The 19,382-nt window shown below is 37.2% G+C and overlaps 1 protein-coding gene across 7 annotated transcripts in view; it reads left to right on the forward strand.

Moving 5' to 3' along the window:
- LOC110456556 (protein diaphanous homolog 2-like) overlaps nt 1–19,382 on the forward strand; it is a 75,795-nt gene that overhangs the window by 16,857 nt on the left and 39,556 nt on the right. For 5 of the 7 annotated variants that reach the window (XM_021507363.1, XM_021507368.1, XM_021507362.1 and 2 more), the window contains exons 3-5: nt 12,427–12,528; nt 15,117–15,241; nt 17,613–17,681. In XM_021507363.1, coding sequence (XP_021363038.1) covers nt 12,427–12,528; nt 15,117–15,241; nt 17,613–17,681 — 296 coding nt within the window. Of the gene's footprint in view, nt 1–12,426; nt 12,529–13,072; nt 13,201–15,116; nt 15,242–17,612; nt 17,682–18,667; nt 18,734–19,382 lie in introns of those variants that run through there. The other 2 variants (XM_021507366.1, XM_021507367.1) reach the window with 2 other exon arrangements.

Raw genomic sequence — 19,382 nt, forward strand, 5'->3', positions numbered from 1 at the left:
TGATATGCAGTCTCCAGGTCCCCCCCCCGCCCCCAACTTAAATGACCTTAGATGTTAATAGGACTTTAAAACAAAATACCACCCACCCCTAACAAAATTGTACCACAGCTGTAAATTAATCGTTTATCCAGATCCTCAAGCTGTTTGATTTACTTAACAGGTATGTGTTGCTCATCACTGAAGGAGTTTTTAAAGTAGATTGGAGTAGGCTTTAGGATATTGATGGGCAGATTACCAATATTTTTATTGAACTGCAGTATTTTGATTGGTTGATGGTTTCTATGGTATTGCAATCTACCTGTCAGCTATTTATCTACATGCATGCAGTCTACACGACTCCCTGTTGATCTTTCATTGTCAAAATCCTAATTAATACTGGGTTTTTCCTGTCTATTATATATATTACTGGGTCCAGGTTTTCCTTGTCCGTTTTATATACAGTACATACAATTGGGTCCAAGGCCATATTTCCAACCAGATTTTGATATATTTTTTCCCAATTTGTAAAATATGAAAAAACAGGACACAATTTTTCTTAAAGATAAAATATTTAAAAGTAGTGCTTGCCTTTTATTATTGAGCTGAAAATATAGGGAATAAACAAGGCCATGCATTATAAGGCCACTCTGATATGTTCACTGACATGAGATGTACAGCTGCCAGCCTTTAATATGTTCATTGACATGAGATGCCTTTGATATGTTCAGTGACATGAGATGTACAGCTGCCAGCCTTTGATATGTTCATTGACATGAGATGTACAGCTGCCAGCCTTCGATATGTGAGTTGACATGAGATGTACAGCTGCCAGCCTTTGATAAGTGAATTGACATGAGATGTACAGCTGCCAGCCTTTGATATATACATTGACATGAGATGTACAGCTGCCAGCCTTCGATATGTGAGTTGACATGAGATGTACAGCTGCCAGCCTTTGATAAGTGAATTGACATGAGATGTACAGCTGCCAGCCTTTGATATATACATTGACATGAGATGTACAGCTGCCAGCCTTTGATATGTGAATTGACATGAGATGTACAGCTGCCAGTCTTTGATATGTTCGATGACATGAGATGTACAGCTGCCAGCCTTTGATATGTGAATTGACATGAGATGTACAGCTGCCAGCCTTTGATATGTGAATTGACATGAGATGTACAGCTGCCAGCCTTTGATATGTGAATTGTGACATTAGATGCACACTAGCTATCCTGTGATATGTGTAGGTTCAGTGACATGATATTTAGTACCAGACTACAATGCATAATTCTGTACACGCACAATTGAATCCAGTACCTTCAAACAAAATGGGAAATACTTCATGGTTCTCGATGCAGAAAACGTTTTCTTCATAGAAAATCACATGTTGGCCATTACCAAGAAAGCTTGAAATCATCTGGCTCTATTTATTTTTTCATGTCATGATTTGAATTTATGATCTGGAATAAACAGGATGGAACCTTATGCAGTTTACAATACAATAAAGCTAAGGTTTATTTGATACTCTGTCAAGAATGTCAGTACATGTTTACCATAAAATATTAGAGGAAATGTGATGCATGCGCTGGGTGCTGTATTACTTCATCAGTAAACTACTTTAATTTGTTAGGTCGAGTTTCTGGAGTTTGTTGGTGTCTGGTTTAGTGTAATCAGTTAACTTCTACAGGTATGTTACCCTGTTAACAAAGGTATATGTCTGGTATTCGCTATAAATCTCATCTCGTGGAGCATTTTATGGAATTATAGTCGTTCAAAATTTGAGTTTTTGAAAACAAAGATACATCGGGGGAAAAAAGTGGAAAAAGAAACTACAGTGATCGTCAGTCAGCCTTTATCATACACTTTACTAATGTTGGTATCTATGAATTATACATGCACATCATCAAAATGAGAGATTTAAAAATACCTTGAAAGGGGAAGTAACTCTAAGCCTGAAAAACTCTGGTGCTCCCTTCTTCTAGAATTGTGCATATTCCAAATTGAAAAATAGCTCTGACGTGAAACTTGCTCCTATTATAGATGATGCAGAGGTGCCATCAACCTTAATTAATAGGAAACCTGTATTTTCAGACCAATATATTACTAAGGCATTATGTACTAACAAATGAATTGGAAACTGCTGAATCACTGTAGAACCACTTTTGGTAAGTTATTTAATTTCAATTTAAGTAGCAGAATAGTTATTATAATGAAACTAATGGTCTCATACTTCCTGATGGCTACATGCATCTATCTCAGTATATGAGAATACAATCTTTATATACCCCTGGCATTTTATTGGGGGTGCCCCGGGGAGGGATGGGGTCCATGTCTTTCCCATCGAAATTCATTGTCATAGGTCTTAAATGGCTTAATTTCTTATAGATTTTCATCAAATTTTATATAAATGTCAGGTATGAGAGTATTTCTGATGAATTTGTATTTTAGGGTTCCAAGGCTAATGCCAAGGTCACTGTTGCTCTAGGTCAACTAAACGGCCTAGAGTGCTTTGATATCTTTAACAGACATTTTCTAGTCTTTAGTTTAAAATGGTTAGTTAGGTGTTAGATCTATAATTGACAGCTTAACTATTGTTGGTGTCATGATAAAGATGTTATAATTGAGGAACTACGGTAATAATGTAAATTTATATACTTATAGTACCTGTGTAACTATTTAATGAGATGTACACAAGGCTGAAGGCAGACAAGGAGATATATTATTACATGGACAATATTTATGACCTGGTGCAATCCCCTACAGGATCTTATGGCCTGGCATTCTCTCTCACACATGTACAACCTGCTGGAAGTTCACTCACATAAGTAACTTGTCTATCTCAGCTTTGTCCTCTTCACAAGTATACTGATGTCTTACCTAATACTTACATGTACAGACTGGTTTTATGTGGCAATCACTACAAAGGACTTCTTTTAAAATGGCTACAACGTGGATGTGTTGTTGTTGGTCTGAGATAGTGTTGTTGTTTTTGTGTTGTGATGTATTTTAAATGACTATGCCCAGAGCCTGTGTTGAATCCTCTACTCCTAGTCTCTCATTTTACAGTCTGTGCCAAGATTTGACACCTCAGATTAATCCTTACACCCCCTCACAAAAAATGCTCAGAGTGATCTCCAGTGCTAAATGCATGACTGTCCTTGACACGCCCACTGATGTTGGTTACAACCTGATAAAACAATAACGTGAGACAGAGTGCTAAATTTAGTGGCTGCCTGGCACAGCAATCGGGGATGGTGCTCAATGTCACACACATGGCCTTTCAAAAAGAGAAAATGCTTGGCAAGTACTATTTTGGCCTAGAAACTCTATTACTTCATAGATATAATACCAGTAGGCTCTAAATTGAGGTATTGGCTTGGTAGAATGATCTGTATAACTGTAGTGAAGAGCTCATTCCTCTAAACATGTGGGGATTTATTTGGCACGTTAACATTATTGACATAAAAAACAGGATATAAACTACTGCTCTACCTTCACAATCAGGGTAGTTTTGATGGAGATATTAAAAAATGTATAGATATTTGTTAAGGTAATTGTCTTCTTTTGCTATATTGGTCCCATTTTTGAACAAGTGAGATTGGATTCTGCTGCAAAGTTGCAGCCAAAACCTTACAACACGCCCAGATGTAGCACCGGTTTATATTATAAAACTTGTGTAGTTACATAGGGTATAAATGAGTACCAAAATACAGACTTCCGGGCCACCCACTGATTCGTATATGAAGTTCATGCTTGGTATACCTGTACAGTGTACATCGTGATAAAGAGGTGTTGTATACATTGTATATCATATAAAGGTATTACAAAATCTTTTGGTGGCTTACAGATGTTTTATCCTCCACAATCAACACATGGGTATTTATGGTGACGCATAGGTATTGCTAAGTCGGCGTCGTCGTCCGAACAGAGGTTTTCGTGCGATAACTTGAGTTTCCTTGGGCCGAACAAACTCAAACTTCATGCAGTGCTTCCTTACCAAAAGTGCTTGCTTGGTATTGCTTTTCAGGTCCAAAGGTCAAAGGTCAAGGTCACTGTTACTATAAATAGAAAATCTGTTTTGGTGCGATAACTTGAGTTTCCTTGGGCCGATCAAACTCAAACTTCATGCAGTGCTAAGCACAATATCCCATCTTCCTGCGCAGGCGACACATCCGCTTCTGTGGAATTCTTGTTTAACGTTCTGTTTTACAGCACATATTAACTACAACCAGATGTATGTATATATAGTGCTATATATGCACACTATCTGGGTGAACTTGTTTATTAATAATCAGACAAGTACTTCCTGGTGAAGTTGAGTAGATTACATTGTATCATTACTTATATCACTGGGTGTGCCCTAATCACCGACTTACAGCAGAAATATATGTTGTATGCATATAGATAACACAAAAATATGTATCATATATAAATACTGTAATGTTACAGGGCTTTTCTTGACAGATGTGTTAGGAGTCTTCAGGTGTTAGAGTATATATTCTAGGTAAAGTGAAAAAAGCGCATCTACAGTAATGTATTATTACTGGAAACTTAACCAAATCACTGGTTTCTATAGCTTCAGCAAAAATGTGAAGAAAAAAATCAGTAATATATATCTGTGAGTTATTTGCACCAGTTCATCCTGATTTACAGCTTCAATTCATCAACATTGGAGAAAGTGACATTTAGAGTACTAATAGCTATTAATTAGTTGTCCACCTGTCAACTGTGTCGGGCCTGATATTTAGGTACGCCCTACCAAAAGTTGTTCTTAAAAAAATGTGAAATTCTCTATATCTGGTGACAGTATCCACATTTGTCATATTTTGAAAATAAAAAAATGTGAGCTTTGTTTAGAATTTCGCTAACTGACATTTTCCGTCTGTGGAACACAGATCTGTTTATATTCAAAAATAACTATGAGACAAAAAACTGTTACAATATTTATTTGAAAAAAATTACCATCTAATTGCAGGGGTTGCCATATTTGTAATTGTCACATTCATTAACAGTTACTGAACTAGCCAAATCTACTAAGATAATGTCTAAAATATGTGTTATATGAGTCAATATGTTTTGTGTTCAGTATTCTGTCTTTGCGTATTGCAGAGTTATCTTCTCTTGGGAGCAGGGATTTATTGTTACGTCATTGGTTTGTGCGAGAAAATTACGTCGTTTTCTCAAAAATTGATGACGTTACTCTCACAAAAAAAGTGACGTAACAATCAATACCTGCTCCCAAGAGGAGATAACTCTGCAATACACAAAGATGGAATAGCTGTATATCGGCTACAGGTGCCTTGGAGGTGTCCCTGTTACATCTTTGTTTTGAATCAGTGCCACAGTTCAGGTACACTGCCAGCACGTAAGATTGGCCAACCAATTTTAATGATATTAGTCACTGATATCAAACAGGAATGCTATAACCAGGCTTATTTTATTTGAACACAGGGATAAATGTTCAGTTTGTTAATCCCAGGAATTATTAAAACGATGCTTCGTTGATGCCTTACTGTTACATGGGGTACCAGGAAGCTAGTTTTGTTAACACACGATGGCATCTGTGGTATTGAAAGTTAGCTGTTATTTAAATTCTTTTGATTGGAATGTTTAATACGATTGAATTTGATAGCAAAATTGTGTATTTATTCGCAGGTTAATTCTGTCTCTTTGATCCGAAATAAATAACTTAACCAAGATCACCAAACGTGAAGAGTCACACATACTTTTGAACAAATGTTGATTGTTTATTGAGGAGCTGATGATCAGATAAGATTATTGTTGACCTAATTGTTAGACTTTTGAATTTTAGTAATCGATGTCACATTGTCAGAATTTATTATCTTTATCTGTAAATAAATAGAAGACAATAAAAGCATACATGTTTACACAAAATAAAGTTGGAAAATATTTGAATAGGAAAATACTTGTACTACATCCTACAAGCACAACTATACAAGTCTGCTATGATGAGAAGGTGTAAGAATATGAGTTGTAGGATGTTATCAGGATAGTATACAAAACAACGTCCACACACATAGCATTGATTATTTTGAAAGTTTATGGCATCCTTGGTTCAAACTGATTCCTTATTCTAACCAATGTTCTTTGACTATTGATTGTGAAAGAGCAAAATTGAAAGGATAGAGTATATTGAACTAGAAAAGAACTTTATGTACTGGTAGGTAGCTGTAGGTAATCATTGAAATGTTACAGTAACAACCATTTGTCTGGAAGACCATATCTTTCGAGATATCCCTGTTTTATTTTTATCTCCGTTTTATGTAATCTGGTATGTTTTGTAATTGATGCCTGTACTTCAAAGTTAAATTATCAGCACTACAGTGATACAGGCCCATTAGACCTCTTGTTATATCTTAAGTTGTCAAATGGAGCTGCTGGTTGAAATTACTTAACTGAAGAAGTTAAAAGTAGCAGATAATAATAATTCATAGGGTTTACCTCTTAGTAGGATGGAGGAGATATAGAACTGTAGTGTAATAAAATAGTCCAAGGGAGGGAGGGGGGGGGGGGGGGGGGGGGGGGGGGGGGCTGTGATGGTTGATGTCATTCTTATCATACCAGTCACATGTATCACTGTAACTGTTACATACATCACCATCAGCTACTGTCTAATCAACTGTATATAGGTGTGGTGTCAAGGTAAGAATGTGATGTATGAAGGTACAGGTGTGGTGTACAGGTAAAAGTTTGATTTCTAGGTATATCGGACAGATAAGTGTGTTGTCCGACTTATCCAACTTCTTCCATGAACGTACATGTTGATAACAAATCAAACTCATTGTTTAGTTCAGATTTATCACTCTCAGGATTGGCTGTATAGGGAGTAGACTAATTCACTTTTATCTGAGACACTGTCAACAGTAACGTTTTTGTCCTAAATATCCCATACCTCCTGGCCACTCCTCTATAATGGCTATTCGACTATAAAAGGAAAATATTGTGACAAAACGAAAGTACTGGTAGATTTATTTTTACCAGATCTTGCAGTTGATTGAATGTATAGGTACAGTGGGATAAGTTGATATGACAAAGGACACTGGCTGAACGTCACTGAGGTGTCATTGATATTGAGGAAGGAGGTCACTTGGTTACACCCAGCATTTTATGAATCAGTTTAGCATCAACATTCAGTGATGTCATTCAATGTGTAATATGTACTCCGTTTTTGTGAACATTCTATGTGTAATATGTACTCCGTTTTTGTGAACATTCTATGAGTTGAAATGAAACGATATAATAGATAATGGTAGGTAGAGGTTGAAGGTCAGGAGTTCAACTTATGCTGCCATGTTCAGGGGGTCCATGGCTTCGAAAGACCAACCCCTCAATAAAAGTGGTTCCATGACATTAAATCTATGATTATAAGAAAACTAAACAATCCTATTTGGCCTTTCTTAGGAGCCCATTTTAATCATACCATTAGAAAACTACAGTTTGTCCAACCTCATGAATTTTTTTATTTTTTTTTATTAACTGGATTTTCACTGAATTATTGAAATGTTAATTATGTCTCCCTGATAGGATTGTCTCCCTTTTATTTATCTTTCACTTTAGAGGCTTTTACATACAATCACTTTGTTTCAAATTTTCCAATTTCATAAAGTTGTAATGAAAATCCAAATATCTTGGTGAGGAAAATGTTCAAAAACCTTGTCAAGTGTCTCAATTTTAGGTTGCATCCCAGCAGTCATTCAAAAGAGGAAGCAAACGTTTAGTCACAGTAACTAAAGTATAGTGCTGCTGTGCTTGCCAGTAGTCAGTACACAGGAGCTAAAACATATATAGGTGTACTGAATTGTATAGGTGTGATACAGGTAATAATACCTCTTACCTATAAATATTCATACAGGTATCCATGGCTAATGGATGATGAAATTGCTATTTAACGCCTGCATACACTTCAGTAGGCGACATTTTAACAATTTTACATGGTCAAATGGCTAGTTAGGGCCCTGTACATGTATCAGAGATACGGGTGCCCTATAGTAATCACTCTGTCTGTCTGTCTCTGTCTGTCTGTCTGTCTGTCCGTCCACAAATTTTGTTCCTGGCTGATAACTTTTGTATTTATTGACCGATGTACATGAAACTTAGTCAAGATGTTCAGTACACAAAAATACATGTTGAGGTAAAAAGTCAAGGTCAAAGGTTAAGGTCATTAGGTTCAAAGGTCAAGGTCAAATTTTGCATCTTTTCACTGATGAACATTTTGTTATGACATTATGAAGCAAAGTTGATCAGAATTAAACAAGAAGTCAACTGACCAAAGGTCAAAGTCATCGGGTCAGCGGTCAAGGTCAAATTTTGTAGCTTTTCACTGGTGAACATTTTGCTTTGACATTATGAAGCATAGTTGTTCGGAATTAAACAAAGAGACACACTGAGGTAAAAAGTCGAGGTCAAAGGTCAAGGTCATTAGATGCAAAGGTCAAGGTCAAATTTTACATCTTTTCACCGATGAACATTTTGTTATGACATGATGAAGCAAAGTTGATCAGAATTAAACAAGGAGTCAACTGACCAAAGGTCAAGGTCATTGGGTCAAAGGTGAAGGTTAAATTTTGTACCTTTTCCCTGATGAACATTTTGTTATGACATTATGAAGCAATGTTGTTCAGAACTTAACACAGAGTCATCTGGCCTTAGGTCCAGGTTACGTGGGTCCAAAGGGTCAAGGTCAAGTTTTGTATTTTTTTACTTTGGGTCCAAAGGTCACTTTGACCCTGGCTTTTGATGGAGTAGGTATATAAGGTGAAATAAAACAAATCAAAGCTAACAAAGGAGTATTGCACCATTATTTACATTTCTGTTAGCCCAGCAAATATGGAGGTGGAAGGAAATGACTCGCATCATAGTACATGTAAAATGTATATTTTGCTTCCTTGCAATTCTTTTTGAAGTCCAAATGTCAAACGTCAAGCTCAGCTATATGGGCAAATTGCATCTTGATGATTATGGGGGATATATATTGCCACAAGACGGGGCCCTTACTGACCTGTCAGTGTTCTAGTTTGCTTACTCCTCTGTGAGCATGGTTTTTGAGGTTGTTGTTTGGGTCAGTCTTCAATATATTTTAATGTTACATGATTGCATTGATAGCTATTTTATGACTGCTGAAAACAAATTTATCTAAAACTTCAATACTGAACAAGGCCACAAACTTTAACCTATCCCAGACCACTATATCTACCTGTCCATTTATTTGTATTCATTCAAACTGTCTGGTACTGGTAATCAGTGATATATACAACTGTTTGAAGCTACATTAAGGTTGATTTAAGATGGACATACATCCTGTGGCTCCAACATTTCTAAGTGTAACTTTCAAATTAATAGGAAAAATATTTTCGTTAAAGTGCCTAATAAATTGAAGTTTTATAGACATGCCTGGTTTTGCCTTGTTTGCTTCAAATTTCTTTAATGCAATATTTGTAAAAAGAAATTTAATTTAATTTTCAACCTGAGATAAATTTAGTAACCCGCAATGTGATACAAGCCTATTGGGCCTCTTGTCATATATGTATATGATTGAGTAATTAGGTGACAACATACTAGGATATGCTATTGAGTTTGAAGTGCTTCGTTACTTTATACAAGGTCAGTTTTAGACTGGTCACTTCTGGGTGTTGACCTATTGAATTGACCACTTATGTCTACCTAACTCCACATCCTTGCTAGATCTACACAAGGTTTAGCAGCGTAAAATACACAAAATCACAACCAACTGGCTACCATATACACAAAACACCAAATCAAATTGTCAAAATTTGTATCCAAAATGAGTCAGTTGTCCTGTCAAAATGTAAGTGAATAATGTCACAACCATTGAATGTGACGGAGTGCACTACTACAGCATAAGTGGTCGCAGTGATACATATATACGTAAAAAGGAAATCTCTGCTGTCTGCCTCGAGGTAAAACTTCCTAGTGTAACAGAAACAAATAATACTAGGAAAGAAATATCTCACGAAACATGACCCCACAAAAAACACATGTGACGTATATATATAATACAAACTTTGATAGGCTTGTTATCTATTGGTTTATGCTAGTTGTATTAAGTATGTCTTCCTAAAAACTACATTACAATTTTCATGAATATACATAAAGGACGAGCTATTGCACTAAAATTAATATCTCCTGTTATAAATAGCTTTAAAATCTTTTTTTTTTAAATTGCAAATCATATGAGTCATTGATATTTTAAGGCAGTCAAAGTGGTCGAGTGATTTGCTGATAACTACGACTTCCCCCTAAATGTCTACTGACTACATAATAAGTTGACATTTACTGCCCCAATCAGTACTGGTAATTTTAGGTTGTTTATGGGGTTTTGTTTACCAAGTCTATTGTGTATATATATATATATAAAGATGTATGCTTGTATCAACTGGACAAGGATATGAAATACAGCATATACAGAACATACCAGGTACATCTATTGAGTTTAAATGAAAGGACTGCACAGAAGGAGCCTTGACAGCTGAAGTTGAAAAGTACTTTATATAAGATTAATTTTTAATATATTACAAATTAGTTTCTTTAAGTTAAGATTTTTTCTTGAACCGTTATCAATGATATCAAATGGAAAAATGTATGTTAAAGATTTTCCATAAGTTAAGGGTGATTATAAACTTGGTGTAGGGAAACTGATTTAAAAGAAACATTAGAGGAAAGAGAGATCAAGCTTCCCCATATGGTACCATTTGTATCATTTATGAATATTTCTAGTTGCAACCACTTGATAAATGTGGTCCCCAGACACAGTATACTGAGTCAGAGTGGCTATGCCTCCAAGAAGGTAACTACCGGGTGTGTTGCCCCAGATGTATGCTCTGTGAAATTGTATACAAGGGGTCTATGGTGAAAATATTATAATATCCACCTTGAATCACAAAAACAGTGGTGGGTCTCCATACATGGTTGCTTTTGTATTGTGGTGAAAATATTTTTATTGATGAGAAAGCCACTCGTACAGGTATCATATAGCCTGTTAACACCTGATATAGAAAGAACTGTAAAAATATGGTATAATTTCCTGTTCAGTTTCATTCAACATGTTGTTGAAATTCAGGTGTATGATCCTGTAAAACTGGAATAGTTTAATTAGACAATTTGTCAGTCGTCAAAATGAGGGATTATGACTAATACATGATATATACTGTATAACTTGATCAACGTATTATACATGTACATTTGAAGAGCCATTACGAACCTATGAGATTTGATTGATATATTATACAATATCATATACATTTTCCCAATATGAGCCTACATCTATCTCATGTCAAGACATGCAGTTTTTAATTTTGACTTAAAACAAACCCAGTTATTTCTGACAATTACACAAATTGATAACTTGTTTATTGGGAGTTCTACGTTTTAGGAAAGCTAAGTGAGTGGTGAGAATTGTGTGAACATGTGATGGGCCACTTGATTATATTTAAGTACCATCACACGGGGATGTCACAACTGAACTTGGACACTGAATCCTGGCTCTTAACCGGGTCATATTCTCACTGTGAGAGGAGCATAGTTCTATTTGTGTCAACTTGCATTGAAATCTACAGGAACAATTTGAAAAGTACATTGTATCTTCAAAAATAAAACAAAAATGTTGCAAGCTTTGTAAGCTTATCTATTTATTGATGGATGATTCCCCAGATATATTTTAAAAGCATATTAGTTCTCATAAAAGCAGAGATAATGTTCTTCACTGTCATAAGTTATGTAGTTCAGTGATACATCTCGTCAGTAAGTTATGTAGTTCAGTGATACATCTCGTCAGTAAGTTATATAGGTCAGTGATACATCTCGTCAGTAAGCTATATAGGCCAGCGATACATCTTGTCAGTAAGTTATATAGGTCAGCAATACATCTCGTCAGTAAGTTATATAGGTCAGCGATACATCTCGTCAGTAAGTTATATGGTCAGAGATACATCTCGTCAGTAAGTTATATAGGTCATTGATACATCTCGTCAGTAAGTTATATGGTCAGAGAAACATCTCGTCAGTAAGTTATATAGGTCAGTGATACATCTCGTCAGTAAGTTATGTAGTTCAGTGATACATCTCGTCAGTAAGTTATATAGGTCAGCGATACATCTCGTCAGTAAGTTATATAGGTCAGCGATACATCTCGTCAGTAAGCTATAAAGGTCAGCGATACATCTCGTCAGTAAGTTATATGGTCAGAGATACATCTCGTCAGTAAGTTATGTAGGTCAGCGATACATCTCGTCAGTAAGTTATAAAGGTCAGCGATACATCTCGTCAGTAAGCTATATAGGTCAGCAATACATCTAGTCAGTAAGTTATATAGGTCAGCAATACATCTCGTCAGTAAGCTATATAGGTCAGCGATACATCTCGTCTATGTGATTACATTGTACATTTTTGTACCATTGTATTTTCCAGGATGACATGAACTTGACAGAAGAGAAGAAAGACCCTCTCCGAAAAAAAGACCTCAACCTCAAGAGGTCTATGTTAGCCATGCAGTGGAAGGGAGCAGTAAAGGTAAACTAGGTCACAGCAAGGTCATCTTTAAACAATCCGTCAAGGTCAGGAAGGTCAAAATGAAAGTAAAGTAGTTCACAGCCAAGTCATTTTTAGCTCACCTGGCACGAAGTGCCAAGTGAGCTTATGCCGTGGCGCGGCGTCCGTCGTCCGTCCGTCGTCCGTCTGTCCGTCCGTCCTCGTCCGTCAACTTTTCCTTTAAACAAATTCTTCTGAAGTACGGACAGGCCTAGAGTCATGATATTTGGTTGAAAGTATCGTTGGTAGGAGCCCTACAAAGTTTGAGAACGAAAATGACCTTGACCTGTTTTCAAGGTCACAGGGGTCACATATGTCAAAAACTTCAAACGACTTCTTCTAAAGAACTGAAANGTAGGTCAGCGATACATCTCGTCAGTAAGTTATAAAGGTCAGCGATACATCTCGTCAGTAAGCTATATAGGTCAGCAATACATCTAGTCAGTAAGTTATATAGGTCAGCAATACATCTCGTCAGTAAGCTATATAGGTCAGCGATACATCTCGTCTATGTGATTACATTGTACATTTTTGTACCATTGTATTTTCCAGGATGACATGAACTTGACAGAAGAGAAGAAAGACCCTCTCCGAAAAAAAGACCTCAACCTCAAGAGGTCTATGTTAGCCATGCAGTGGAAGGGAGCAGTAAAGGTAAACTAGGTCACAGCAAGGTCATCTTTAAACAATCCGTCAAGGTCAGGAAGGTCAAAATGAAAGTAAAGTAGTTCACAGCCAAGTCATTTTTAGCTCACCTGGCACGAAGTGCCAAGTGAGCTTATGCCGTGGCGCGGCGTCCGTCGTCCGTCCGTCGTCCGTCTGTCCGTCCGTCCTCGTCCGTCAACTTTTCCTTTAAACAAATTCTTCTGAAGTACGGACAGGCCTAGAGTCATGATATTTGGTTGAAAGTATCGTTGGTAGGAGCCCTACAAAGTTTGAGAACGAAAATGACCTTGACCTGTTTTCAAGGTCACAGGGGTCACATATGTCAAAAACTTCAAACGACTTCTTCTAAAGAACTGAAAGGTATAGAATCTTCATATTTGGCTGATGGCTTCCTGGGATAGAGCCCAACAAAGTTTGAGAATGAAAATGACCTTGACCTACTTTCAAGGTCACAGGGGTCAAATGTGTCAAACACTTCAAACGACTTCTTCTGAAGAACTGAAAGGTATATAATCTTTATATTTGGCTGGTGGCTTCCTGGGATAGAGCCCAACAAAGTTTGAGAATGAAAACTAGTTTGACCTACTTTCAAGGTCACAGGGGTCATATATGTCAAAAGCTTCAAATGACTTCTTCTGAAGAACTGAAAGGTATAGAATCTTTATTTTTGATTGATGGCTTCCTTGGATAGAGCCCGACAAAGTTTGAGAATGAAAATGACCTTGACCTTCTTTCAAGGTCACAGGAGTCAAATGTGTCAGACACTTCAAACGACTTCTTCTGAAGAACTGAAAGGTATATAATCTCTATATTTGGCTTGTAGCTTCCTAGGAAAGAGCCGAACAAAGTTTGAGAATGAAAATGACCTTGACCTTCTTTTAAGGTCACATGAGGCAGATATGTCAAACACTTTAAACGACTTCTTCTGAAGAACTGGTAGTTATAAAATCTTAATATTTGGCAGGTGGCTTCCTGGGAAAGAGCCAAACAAAGTTTGCGAATGAAAATGACCTTGACCTACTTTCAAGGTCACAGCGTTCAAATATGTCAAACAGTTCAAACAGCTTCTTCTGAAGAATTAAAAGGCATAAAATTATAATATTTGGCTGGTGACTTCCCGGGATAGAGCTCACCAAAGTTTGCAAATGAAAATGACCTCAACCTACTTTAGAGGTCACAGAGGTCAACAACATTTTAATGGATTTGTTCTTGAGAACTAAAAGGAATGGATTCATAAGATTTGGCTGGTAGCTTTTTGGAATAGAGCTAACCAATTTGAGAAGGAAAATGACATTGACCTACTTACAAGATCACAGGGAAAAATATGTCAAGCAACTTCTGAAGAAGAATCTAAAAGCATAGAATCTTATAATAATATTTTGCTGGTAGTTTCAACAGATGGAGCCAACAAAGATTGCGAGGGAAATATTTTTAGTGCAATATAATATTTAATGAGAATATTTTGCTATGACTGCTTAAATATTCAGGTGAGCGATACAGGCCCTCTTTGGCCTCTTGTTAACAATTAATCTGTAAAGGTCAGGGAGGTCATTATAAAGGTAAAGCAGGTCACAGAAAGGATTTTAAACTGTCAATATGTAAAGGTCATGAAGTTCATAATAAGTTAAAAGTAGGTCAAAGCAAAATTGAATTAGCTATCAACAAAAAAAGTCAGGAAAGTCATGGTTAAGGTAAGGTCATAAGGTCATATAATGTAACCTTGTATGTGTTGGTCAAATAAATATATATATTGTACACAAGAGAAACTTAGAGAAAAAATAAAAGGTTTTCCTGTAAAAGAATAGATTTCAAAAATGTAACATGAAAAAGATAGATATGATTTTGTTTTCTGCACATTGAAATTTTTTCATTCATATTTAAGGGGAAATTGTTTATGTTTACAGAAAAGTGGTGACCTAGATAGTGCTGGAAGTTTTGTCGCTGAATTAAGGAATGCAGATCTGAAAGGAGAAAAACGATTGAGGGTGCTGGAATCTCTGAGAGTGTCACTCACAAGTAACCCTGTCAGGTTTGTTATCTCTAAGGTTTGCAACTTTGCAGTCACAAGTAACCCTATAGGGTTTGTAATCTCTAACGGTTGCAGTCATAAGTAACCATGTGAGGGTTGTAATCTCTAAGGGTTGCTGTAAAAAATAATCCTGCGAGGTTTGTAATCTCTAAGGGTTGCTGTAACAAGTAACCCTGTCAGGTCTGTTATCCCTGAAGGTTGCTGTAACAAGTAACGTTGTCAGATCTGTAATCTCTATAGGTTGTCGTAACAAGTTACCCTGTCAGATCTGTTATCTCTGAAGGTTGCTGTAACAAGTAACCCTGTCAGATCTGTAATCTCTATAGGTTGCTGTAACAAGTAACACTGTCAGATCTGTTATCTCTACAGGTTGCTGTAACAAGTAACCCTGTCAGATCTGTAATCTCTAAGGGTTGCTGTAACAAGTAACCCTGCCAGATCTGTTATATCTTGCTGTAAGAAGTAACCCTGCCAGATCTGTTATATCTTGCTGTAAGAAGTAACCCTGCCAGATCTGTTATCTTTTGCTGTAAGAAGTAACCCTGTCAGATCTGTTATCTGTAAGGGTTACAGTCACAAGTAAACCTGCCAGATCTGTTATCTCTTGCTGTAAGAAGTAACCCTGCCAGATCTGTTATATCTTGCTGTAAGAAGTAACCCTGCCAGATCTGTTATATCTTGCTGTAAGAAGTAACCCTGTCAGATCTGTTATCTCTAAGGGTTTGCTGTAAAAGGTCTGTAATCTTAGAGTTAGTCACCTGTATATGACCCTACCCTGTCTATAATCTTAGAGGTAGTCACCTGTATATCACCCTACCCTGTCTATAATCTTAGAGGTAGTCCCCTGTATATGACCCTACCATGTCTATAATCTTACAGGTAGTCACCTGTATATGACCCTACCCTGTCTATAATCTTATAGGTAGTCACCTGTATATGACCCTACCATGTCTATAATTTTAGAGGTAGTCACCTGTATATGACCCTACCATGTGTATAATCTTAGAGCTAGTCACCTGTATATGACCCTACCATGTCTATAATTTTAGAGGTAGTCACCTGTATATGACCCTACCATGTCTATAATCTTACAGGTAGTCACCTGTATATGACCCTACCCTGTCTATAATCTTATAGGTAGTCACCTGTATATGACCCTACCATGTCTATAATCTTACAGGTAGTCACCTGTATATGACCCTACCCTGTCTATAATCTTAGAGTTAGTCACCTGTATATGACCCTCCCCTGTCTATAATCTTAGAGGTAGTCACCTGTATATGACCCTCCCCTGTCTATAATCTTAGAGGTAGTCACCTGTATATGGCCCTACCCTGTCTATAATCTTAGAGGTAGTCACCTGTATATCACCCTACCCTGTCTATAATCTTAGAGGTAGTCCCCTGTATATGCCCCTACCATGTCTATAATCTTAGAGGTAGTCACCTGGATATGACCCTACCATGTCTATAATCTTAGAGGTAGTTACCTGTATATGACCCTTCCATGTCTATAATCTTAGAGGTAGTCACCTGTATGTGACCCTTCCATGTCTATAATCTTAGAGGTAGTCTCCTGTATACGACCCTACCATGTCTGTAATCTTAGAGGTAGTCACCTGTATACGACCCTGCCATGTCTATAATCTTAGAGGTAGTCACCTGTATACGACCCTACCATGTCTATAATCTTAGAGGTAGTCACCTGTATACGACCCTACCATGTCTATAATCTTAGAGGTAGTCACCTGGATATGACCCTACCATGTCTATAATCTTAGAGGTAGTTACCTGTATATGACCCTTCCATGTCTATAATCTTAGAGGTAGTCTCCTGTATACGACCCTACCATGTCTGTAATCTTAGAGGTAGTCACCTGTATATGACCCTCCCCTGTCTATAATCTTAGAGGTAGTCACCTGTATATGCCCCTACCATGTCTATAATCTTAGAGGTAGTCACCTGGATATGACCCTACCATGTCTATAATCTTAGAGGTAGTCAGCTGTATATGACCCTACCATGTCTATAATCTTAGTGGCAGTCACCTGTATATGACCCTACCATGTCTATAATCTTAGTGGCAGTCACCTGTATATGACCCTACCATGTCTATAATCTTAGAGGTAGTCACCTGTATATGACCCTTCCATGTCTATAATCTTAGAGGTAGTCACCTGTATGTGACCCTTCCATGTCTATAATCTTAGAGGTAGTCACCTGTATACGACCCTACCATGTCTGTAATCTTAGAGGTAGTCCCTACCATGTCTAAAATATGTGAGAGAATGCCTCATACAGATTTATGTTAACTTGTTGTTCAGATTGCTTGTGTTAATTAAGTAATCATATGTTTGTTTTTATGTTACAGTTGGGTGAGTGAGTTTGGACTGAATGGCCTGAACGCTATCCTGAGGAATCTTACATACTGCTGTGATTCGTAAGTATTAAGCAGTCACAGGTAGAGCATTGCATCCCTTTGGCTAACCGTACTGGCGTTTTACCCACGTAATGTTTATAAATGTTAAGTTTTTTTCACTGCAAGAAACTTTTAAGTATAAATTAGTATGGTGTTTCAGTAGAGCAGCACTGTAAAGTTGGCTTCAGATCTGCGTTATAACATGTACGCAAATACACCAACATATTACCACCTCCAACACAAACACATACACCAACAGATTACCACCTCCAACACAAGCACATACACCAACATATTACCTCCCCCAACACAAACACATACACCACAATATTACCACCTCCAACACCCACACATACACCAACATATTACTACCTCCAACACAAACACATTCACCAACATATTACCACCTCAAACACAAACACATACACCAAGATATTACCACCTCCAACACGAACACATACACCAACATATAACCACCTCCAACACAAACACATTCACCAACATATTACCACCTCAAACACAAACACATACACCATCAAATTACCACCTCCAACACAAGCACATACGCCAACATATTACCACCTCCAGTAGTCACCTGTATATGACCCTTCCATGTCTATAATCTTAGAGGTAGCCACCTGTATATGACCCTCCCCTGTCTATAATCTTAGAGGTAGCCACCTGTATATGACCCTCCCCTGTCTATAATCTTAGAGGTAGTCACCTGTATCCGACCCTACCATGTCTATAATCTTAGAGGTAGCCACCTGTATATGACCCTCCCCTGTCTATAATCTTAGAGGTAGTCACCGGTATATGACCCTACCATGTCTGTAATCTTAGAGGTAGTCCCTTGTATACGACCCTACCATGTCTGTAATCTTAGAGGTAGTCCCTACCATGTCTAAAATATGTGAGAGAATGCCTCATACAGATTTATGTTAACTTGTTGTTCAGATTGCTTGTGTTAATTAAGTAATCATATGTTTGTTTTTATGTTACAGTTGGGTGAGTGAGTTTGGACTGAATGGCCTGAACGCTATCCTGAGGAATCTTACATACTGCTGTGATTCGTAAGTATTAAGCAGTGACAGGTAGAGCATTGCATCCCTTTGGCTAACCGTACTGGCGCTTTACCCACGTAATGTTTATAAATGTTAAGTTTTTTTCACTGCAAGAAACTTTTAAGTATAAATAAGTCTGGTGTTTCTGTAGAGCAGCACTGTAAAGCTGGCTTCAGATCTGCGTTATAACATGTACTCAAATACACCAACATATTACCAGCTCCAACACAAACACATACACCATCATATTACCACCTCCAACACAAACACACACAACAACAAATAACAACCTCCAACACAAACACATACGCCAACATATTACCACCTCCAAAACAAACACATACACCAACAGATTACCACCTCCAACACAAGCACATACACCAACATATTACCATCTCCAACACAAACAAATACACCAACATATTACCATCTCCAACACAAACAAATACACCAACATATTACCACCCCCAACACAAACACATACGCCAACATATTACCACCTCCAATACAAACACATACACCAACATATAACCACCTCCAACACAAACAGAATAACCATCATATTACCACCTCCAACACAAGCACATACACCAACATATTACAACCTCCAACACAAACACATTCACCAACATATTACCACCTCGAACACAAACACATA

This window comes from Mizuhopecten yessoensis, unplaced genomic scaffold, assembly GCF_002113885.1.
Source record: "Mizuhopecten yessoensis strain PY_sf001 unplaced genomic scaffold, ASM211388v2 scaffold8807, whole genome shotgun sequence".
NCBI classification, from domain to species: Eukaryota; Metazoa; Mollusca; class Bivalvia; order Pectinida; family Pectinidae; genus Mizuhopecten; species Mizuhopecten yessoensis.